Source organism: Propithecus coquereli, unplaced genomic scaffold (genome assembly GCF_000956105.1).
Source record: "Propithecus coquereli isolate 6110/MARCELLA unplaced genomic scaffold, Pcoq_1.0 Scaffold650, whole genome shotgun sequence".
NCBI classification, from domain to species: domain Eukaryota; kingdom Metazoa; phylum Chordata; class Mammalia; order Primates; family Indriidae; genus Propithecus; species Propithecus coquereli.
The window spans coordinates 337265-346653 of NW_012152508.1; the positions used below are offsets into that span (position 1 = coordinate 337265).

A 9389-nucleotide genomic window follows, 5' to 3' on the forward strand; every position below is an offset into this window, starting at 1 on the left:
AAATATATAAATTAATAACAAAATAGGTTTATAATATGTAGACCAGAGAGGACATACTGAGATGTTTATTTAACACATCTGTTTCATGCACTAGATTGTAAACTCAGATTGTTTTGTCCATCACTATTATTCCCAGTATCTAATGTTGTTTTGGTAAACAGAGGAGTCTCAATAAATTCTTAAGGATACTTTTCTTGAATTTGGGAGGAAAGAAAAAAACCTAGAACACAGATATCCAGGAAACAAGAGCCTTAAAATTGAACTACACCTTCGACTCAGAGAATTGTGATGGCCAAAGTGGGAGATGGGGAAAGAAACAGTCAGGTATATTGCATTTCTTGACCATAAAACACTTCATAGAATTGCTCCAGGAAAAAAGAAAAAGATTTAATTCTTATCTGAGGTTTCATATAAAAATGTTGGGGCACATGGTGAACAATGCCATAAACAGCATTATATCAACAAATTCAGTGACTTTTTTATGAAGTTCCCTTTTTTGTTTATTATTTAAGAAAGGGTCTAGCCTAATGGCTACATGCTTGTCAGCTTAAGGAGAGAATCAGAACCAAACAGTGGAACTTTGTAAAACATACTTGGCCCCTTCCAAGAAAACTCTGATCCAGCAGGTCCAGGATGAGGCACAGTATATGTATTTTTGGAAGGCTCATCAGGTAATTCTGATACAAATCCTGTTTCAAAAAACCTGGCCTAATCACTAAAGTTTTCTTGGGACTATACATAAAATTCAACATTTGTTTGGGGGAGGTTATAAGAATAAAGCAAAACATACTTATTTACCTAAAAACATTTACCGAGAAACCTAAAACATAAATAGTTCGGATAATAACCTTTTCAGTTTTTTCTTATGTTCCTTATAAAAATGAATAATTATAAGAGAATCCTTATAGTCAAACATTATGTATCTATATATAATAGAACTTGTTAAAAACTGCTATTTGCGAACTCTTTTCAAATGAATGCAAAACCACAACCTTTAAGATATTTGTTCAAGTTTGCAACATTACCAAAAGGGATACCAAATATTTCTGTATTCAAGTAAAAGTTTGTCTCACTTATGAAAAAATAACTTAAAATTTACTATGGAAACAAATGCAATTATTTTATAGCAACTTGTTTTTTAAAATGTGTCTAAAAGGCAGGAACATGAAGTATAGACATCTGGATGCTACAAAGTCATAAAGAAACACAGTATTATGCATGATGATTGGTTGCCTAAAAGCTATTATGAAAATAGAGCAATAAAAGAATTGATATGAAAGGCTATGAATCAAGATTACAGATAAAAGGAAATGCTATACAAAATTATTTTCAGAGCACATCACAATAAGCCAGAGATTCTAGTTTCCAAAGAGAGGAATTATGTGATGAATAGGATTATTAAACAAATGAAGAAAATATTTTTGCAATAAAATTTTAATTTTTATTAGTCTTTCTCATTTTTGATTTCTATATAAGTAATACATTCCGTAACTATTAGACTTAATTATTAGGGCCATACTTGTACAATTTAAAAGAACAGTTGAAGAAAGAGGAGGAGGAAAAGGAAAAAATAAAAGTAATATCTATATAGATTCATTTCAATGTTTGAAACTACATGTACATGGAAAGTGTATGTAATTGGAAATTTAAACAAAACACCGTTCACACTGTAGCCCACAACATTAAGTAATATGTCAGATTAATAAGGTGCTGGAATCAATTAAGAGTCATACGGACCCAAACAAGCAAAGCCATAGAGTGATTCTGTGACCTCTACAAAATGCTTTTTCATCTTTCAAGTGACAAGTGACAACTATGTCAGAGACACTGAAAGAGTGAAGCAGTGTGTTTGGTATATTAGTTCCCAAATTATAAAATGGGTTCTCCAAAGTTATTGTCATCAAAGATGATGAAATTTAGGATAAAAGAGAAAAAAAGTTATATCTAAGGTGATGGTCTGCACACTTTTTGTAATGCAGAAGACAGTAAATATTAGAGTTTGCGGCACATACATTCTCTGCCATATGAAAACAATGGTTGTTTCCAAATAATTATTTATAGGCACTGTGATTTAAATTCTATTTAAATTTTATGGATCACAACATGTTCTTCTTTTGATTTTTTTTTTTCAATCATTTAAAAATAGAAAACCATCCTTAGCTCAGGGTCTGGACCATAACAGGCAGGTAGTTGTTTGCCAACCCCTGACCTAAAGAACCCAAAATGGCAAGGCTAATATTCAAGGCCTTCTACGATGGGTGTCTAGGACACTTTGTTCTAGGACATATCACCTTCTGTACTTCCTTCGCATATGCCTTTGTCATTTCTCTTATTGAAATCGTTTAGAGACTATTAACTTCTTTGTAAGTGTTTCCATAATCCTCTTATCTATGTAATAATAACACTTGTTATATTAAGAGCTAACTACAAAGAAGGAGTTTTATACAATATTTAACATTCATTTTTAAAAATTACAAGCTTAGTATTTGTTTTGGTCTAAATGTATGTGTCCCTCCCCAAATTTATATGTTGAAATCCTAACTCCCAGGGGATATCATTAAAAGTGGAAGCGTATGTGGGTGATTAGATATTGAGTGTGAAGTCCTCATAAATGGTATTAGCGCCCTTATAAATGAGACCTCAGAGAGCTTCCTCACCCCTTCTGTCATGTGAGGACACAGTGAGAATACAGCCGTCTTATAAACCAAGGAGAGGGCCCTCACCAGAAACAAAATCTGCCTTGATTTTGGACTTTTCTGCCTCTAAAACTGTGAGAAATGAATGTTTGTTGTTTAAACACTTAGTGTATGATATTTTTGTTATAGCAACCCAAATGTACTAAGACAGTATTATCAACTGATGTGAAAACTAAATAGCCAATAGATATAGTGAAAGTTCAAAAGGTCCGTGTTTAAGAGTCAGAGATGCAATGTGAACTTACGGCCATGTATGTCCACCACCCATTCCATTTCTGCTCCAACAAGCACACATTCTTCAAGCTCTAAGGGCAACTAGGGCCTCATACTGTATTAAATTATCACATCTAAGTACTTACCTACATCATCAATCTCATAGGGTTGTTGTAAATTATTTAGAAATGTCTAGCACCTAAAATAGTGATGGACATAGAGTAATCACTGTATAATATTTGCTGAGTTACTATTACACTGTTATTATTAGTACCATTATTGCCTGCTAGATTATGAGCAAATGGAAAGTAAATACTATGTCTTTCTCATCTATGGTTCCTCTCTGGCACCTAAGTCTATGTCTTTGGCAAAGTCAGTTGATAATATTGATTGCTGAATTAAAAAAAAAAAAATGACTATCACAAATAGAGAAGTCTCAGTAGTGCCCCCTGCCAGTTTTAGCTTTTTCAATACTAAAGCCTAAATTAAAAAGATCTTGAATTCATTTAAGAAAATCATGGCACTGAACTTTTTTTTTTTTTTTTTTTTAATATAGCTTTCTGGTCTGTAGCTAAATATACTCTCATTAAGCTCAATGACGACCTTTTAGATTTCTCACCTTTGGCCAATGTTGTGGTTAATGTCTCAGGAATTGATCCAAGTTGAAACCTGGAAATTGTCTACTCTATTTTTTCTAACCGTACCATGGTACCATCAGGGCTGGTTTGTGTGTGTGTGTTTGTGTGCATGTCTACATATTTAATGTCTTATATTTAATGTTGACTTTGTTCAAAAGTTCTATGACTGTCATCTTTAAAAGCATTTTTTCCCTCTGGAGAATCCAGCTGTTTTTATAGATCAAAGCATATTCTGCAACTTTCCATACTCTCCCTATTTCTTGATCAAATAAGTATAAATCTTACTTTTCTGCTAATTTAATGTGTTTAAATGAGACCATACCTGTGGAAAAAATAACCCTCAATTATAAATTTCCCTTTATTATAATTTTACTCTAAATAAATCTACTACCCAGAACCTTAAAAGTGACCTACCACCTCAGATACGATATCACAGCAAGAATAATTCTATACATTTAAATACAATGGTGAGTTTTAAAGTTATTCCCCACATACTTTCCAAAAGCAAAACACATCGTCTTTATTATTCACAACTCATTACTGTCTTTATTTTCTTATTTTCCTGAGTCATGACCAAGAAGGCCTTACTGTTTTCCCAGCTTGAGTAAATTTAGACAGGTTTCTTCCTGACCTTAGGCTTCTGACCTCTCTTTTCTTAGAGCATTTACTTTAGAAAACTTGTAATTGTAAATCTTTTCTCTGCCCTTTTGAGATGTAAATCTTTTTAAAAGCCTCTTGGCATTTTTACAACCCAGGACTGTCTTCCTCAAGGGCTCAGGAGCCATCCCTTTGAAATGTAATCATCAGGGAAGACAGAGCCTCCACTTCCCAGTTTCTGTGGGAGGATAGGACCCTAACTTCAGCGGGAGCCTTGCTCCAAGTTGTAAAACTATCTCCTGTCATGAAGACACAACAAAATTTACTTTTCCATTGGTTAAAACCAATTATCAAACACAGATGGCCTCCAATACCCCTTGCCCCATCCCAGCTTTTAAAAACTCTCCAGCCCTTTGCTTTAGCCAAGTTGCATTTAGACTGAGTCTGGTTTCTCCTCCCTTTTACAATAACAGCCTTGAATAGATTCTTCCTTACCTGTTTAGCTTTCTCCGGTGTAATTTTTGATTTGACAGCTGCAAGTGATTTTAGTAGGTATATTTATATTTAGTAGTCTTTGTCTTGAAATTTTTGTGAATCATAAAACTATATCCAGATTTTGGCAAGAAATTATTTTTTATAGAGGAGAACATAATATATGAAAAATAAGTTCTATATTCTATTTAGATGCACCCTGTTGATGCATTAGAGATCTATGGGTAAAGGGGGAGAAACGCTCAGGAGGTCTTGTCAGCTCTGTGTGTCCTCTGCAGGGGTATTAACTCTTTCATAACTGTCTAACTGCCCTAGACTTTGAGATTCATATAATAAGACCCCCAAATTTATTAATTTTACACATCTATGGTAGGTAACCATTATCTTGAATATAACAGAGGTTCACTGATTTCTGAATGAAGAAAAAAAAATCTAAGGACACAGAAATCTTCTGAGAAAATAGCAATGTAAGTGTAAGTAAATTTAGAATTAGCAAAAGAGATCACTGGGTGTCTCTGTGTTCATTTTATAGTTCTATGACAGCCATTACTTTAATTTTTCAAAATTATACTTTAGCACAGCTATCAGGACAGTACATGAGCAGACATTCATATTTTACAAAAAGACTATTGACAACACATAGAAAGTGCCTAGTGTTCTAAAGGTAAATTGAAACAAAGATATTATGAATAATTTCAAGAACAGTTTGTATCTAAAAACATTAATTTATACCAAGACATTAGGAATAAAATAAGGATGTAAATATCAGGAGTTATTATTTACAACATCTAGCTACATGAGTTTCCTCCAACTTCCATAAATACTTAAATTAACATTTTAACCTAGATATAATAAGCCAAGCCCTGATATTAAAAAAAAAATAATTCAAGTGTGTATTCTAACATGCTATATCCATTTTGCAACAATTCTTTTTCTATATCTGTAACCACCAACTAAATGCATAACACATTTCAGATACTGAGTTGGACTTATCTACAGTTAGCATAAACTGCTCAATGTATTTCTCATTAACAGTACATATTTTTATAGTCCTTACCATGTGCAGTTATTCTAGAAGTTTCACAATATTAACTCATAAAATTCTCATAGCTCATTAATTTTCACAACTTATTATATAATACAGGTTTTGACAGATCTTTTAGATATATATGGTAACAGAGTCAAGGAGAGTTTTGAGTTTCTTGCTCATAATCACACAGATAGTAAGGTTGGTATTGTGACTATAGCATCTGAGCTCCCACAGATTAATAAAACATATCAGAATAAACTGGAAACATGAAGTGGATAATCTAAAACAAAAAAAAGTAGAAGGAAATGACAGAATGATGACAAAAGAAGAAATTAGGACAATCCCTATAAATTTGATGTAGAAACAAGCAGTCTATGTTAGAGTGATGAGTTCAAGAGAGAGGCAAGTTGAATGCTGCTCTCATCAAAATGTCCACTGCCATGTTATATTTTTGAAATTGAATATAGAATGCCTGGCTCAGCCTATTCGGGTTCTTATCCACACTAAGTTAATGATTGTCTTTCTTTCTCTCTTTTATTCTGTTGTCTGGATCAGCTTTTGCCCCCACAGACATGTTTCAGTTTGACTTCTTCATTGACTTCCTACGGCTATGAATTGCCACAAACCCAGTGGCTTTAAAAAACATGGATTTATTATTTTACAGTTTTGGATGTCAAAAGTCTAAATCAAGGTGTTGACAGGGCTGCATTCTTTCTGGAGGCTGTAGGGGAGAATCGTTCCAGTTTCTAGAGGCTGCATATATTCTTAGCTCACAGCCCCTTCCTCCATCTTCAAGCGTTATCCAGCCTCTGTGTTATGCATCTCTGCTTTCTAACTCTGACTCATTCTGCACCCTTCTCTGAAGGATGCTTGTGATTATACTGAGTCCAATCAAACGATCCAGGATAATGTCCCCATTAAGCTCCTTAACTTCATCACATTTGCAAAATGCCTTTTACCATGCAAAGTAAAATATTTATAGATTCTGTGGATATCTTTGTGGGAAAGGCACTGTTGTGTATACCACAACCTCCTACTGTGAATTTAGGTAGTCTGCTTTGATTTTATATGCATAAAGTAGAAAAAAAGCCTTGCAAATGACGTTTCTGCCCAACATCTAAAACCTGGCTGACATTATAGCTCAGGCCAATTCCCTTAGTATGTCAAGGTCTGTATTTTCCAGCATGCACTACGGACTGCACCCAATGACTCCCATAGAGGGTCTCACACATTGTCTGGGAAGCTGAGTCCATATTATGACCCAGAGACAACTTAACATATGTTTACCTGGTAAACTTCATCAAACAGTGGCAAATATTGACTGATCTTGATCAATACAATTACTTTGTAAGTTAGACTAATATAGGAGAGAAGACGTTGGTGGAAGTTAGCAGACCTGAGTTTCAGTATTGCCTTTGCTGTTTCATGTAAGCATAACCTGAAGGTTATTTAGTGTCTCTGGAGCAGAGCTGGGACTCAAAGTATTTTTTTTTTTTTACTTTCCCTTTGTCCACAATACATTATTGCTTCCCTCTTCTCATGGATTTTTCTCCTCACTCCTTGAATCTGGGCTGTTCTGTCTCTTGCTTTGATCAATATAAAGTGGCAAAAATAATGTGTCAATACCGGATATCAGCTTCAAGAGACCATACAGTTTCTGTTCTTGCCATTCTTGGAACAGGCCCAGGTTAGCTACTGGATGATGAGAGAGGCACATGTCAGGCCCCTCTTGTCCCAACAGACAGACAACATTTCTGCAGAGGCAGAACCACCAAGCTGACCAAAAGCTGACCACTGATGCATGTGTGAGCCCACTTAAGAGCAGCAGAAAAAATAACCCTGCTGAGTCCCAGCCAAATTGCTAATCTACAAAATCATGAACTAAAGGAATGCGTTGTTTTAAAGAACCAGGCTTTGGGGTGATTTATTAAGCAGCAGTACTTAGTTGATACAACCATGGAGAGGAGGCGGATGAGAGTTGGTGACTTCAGTTTTTGATAGGTGATGGCAACATACCAAGGAAAATGACCTTAAATGACCAAATGACAAAAAATGACTTAAATGACAAAATTACATAGTGCGGAGACATCAGATTTAGACATGGGAATTTCTTTGAACTCAGCAAGAGCTCTAGTGCCTTGACTATTCTAACCTTTTCCTTATCTGTTATGTCCTGTCTTTATTATCCAACATAGATTTCAGGATCCATCAATTGTCTTTTCTATTGATAATATATGCAAGTCCTTTTATTTATCTAAATATAATTTTTGTTTATTCACTTCGTTGAACGGTTATTTTTAACCCTCTTACAATAGCTTAATTCTGGAAGAAAAAAATGATTTGCTTTCTCTGAGTCTTTCTCTGCCATGCTAACTTAGATTTTTCAGTTCCACCAAGAAATGTCAAAAGCCACCTTTCTATCACTTTATATAAATGCTCCATGCATGTTCTCAATAGTCCCTTTAATTTCCATTGCCATGCATGTGCTTCTATTAGACCTAAATTTGTACCCTAGACCTTTTCTTTGAGCTACAAATCTTTATTGATGACCTCCCAGACGTATTTACCTGGATTTAGAGCTGCTTCAAACAACATGTTTCAAGCAGCACTAATCATCTCCATGCCCCCTTCTCCAAGGAACAACACAATTATTCAGCTAGTTACTCAAACTAGAAACACTGGTTTTGTCTTTAAATTCTCCCTCTGACCTTCCTTATACAATCACTAAATTCTCTCACATCTATTTCTTAAATTTCTCTTTCTTGGAATCCTAGAGATTGACCCTGATCTAGGCATCAATATACTATGGAAAAACTGTGACTCGTACTCAGCAAAATAAATTTCATGATGAACTCACTGGAAAACGTCTTAGGCATGCACATATCTGAGAACATTTGTATGATAACTAACAAAATCAACAAAAGTCGACATGCTACTAAGTGAATAGAGTTTTATTCTCTTTTGAGCAGGTCAAACGTGTTAACATTTGAGTTAGTATTGACTTTCTGCAAAGAATGTTGATTTCTTATTTTTTTATAAAACCCTAAATTCATCTCTAATCTTGACTACTCAAATACAGGTTAAGTGTTTAATAAGCAGATAATAAGCCTGTATATATGAACACACATGCATAATGATTAAAATGATGTGAGAATACACTTATATATACAAAATAACAGTGACTTGAATAAAGTGGAAAATATAATCTGAAATCCAGAAATTCACCAAATTAGAGTAAGTATATCAATCTTTTCATATCCCAACCTTAAAACTAAAATCAACTTTATACCAAACTTCATTCCAACTTTATCCAAACTTTATACCTTTTCACAAATGAGAGCAATATCTTTGCTCCATTTGGAGAAATATGCATTCTTAACAACAAAAGTAATTGAATAAGATCTGTGAAAAAAATTAATGGAAGGAAGAAAAATAAATTAGAAATGTTGTTGGTTTGATTTTCTTCCACCACATGTCAGCAACATTTACAAAATACTGTAATATACTTGACTGTGGGAATTAGTCCCTCATTATTGCAAATAGTAGGCAAAGTACACATTTCAATACAAGATAGCAAACCTCAGATCTGACAAATCTGTGAAACTTGACAATTGAAAGGACACTGTACTTTCTAACTCTTCCTTACTCACAGTGAATGGAGGCAGGTAGCATTATCAACACCTCCACATAATGCTCTATTATTTTGACTTCATTCAGCCTCTT

At 34.2% G+C, this 9389-nt stretch overlaps 1 protein-coding gene across 1 annotated transcript in view; it reads right to left on the reverse strand.

The window, feature by feature from the left end:
- Window positions 1-9389, reverse strand: part of CDH7 (cadherin 7, type 2) — a 146550-nt gene that overhangs the window by 35728 nt on the left and 101433 nt on the right. The window contains exon 5 of the mRNA XM_012660079.1: window positions 6954-7023. Within this exon, the coding sequence (XP_012515533.1) occupies window positions 6954-7023 (70 nt within the window). The remainder of the gene's footprint in view (window positions 1-6953; window positions 7024-9389) is intronic.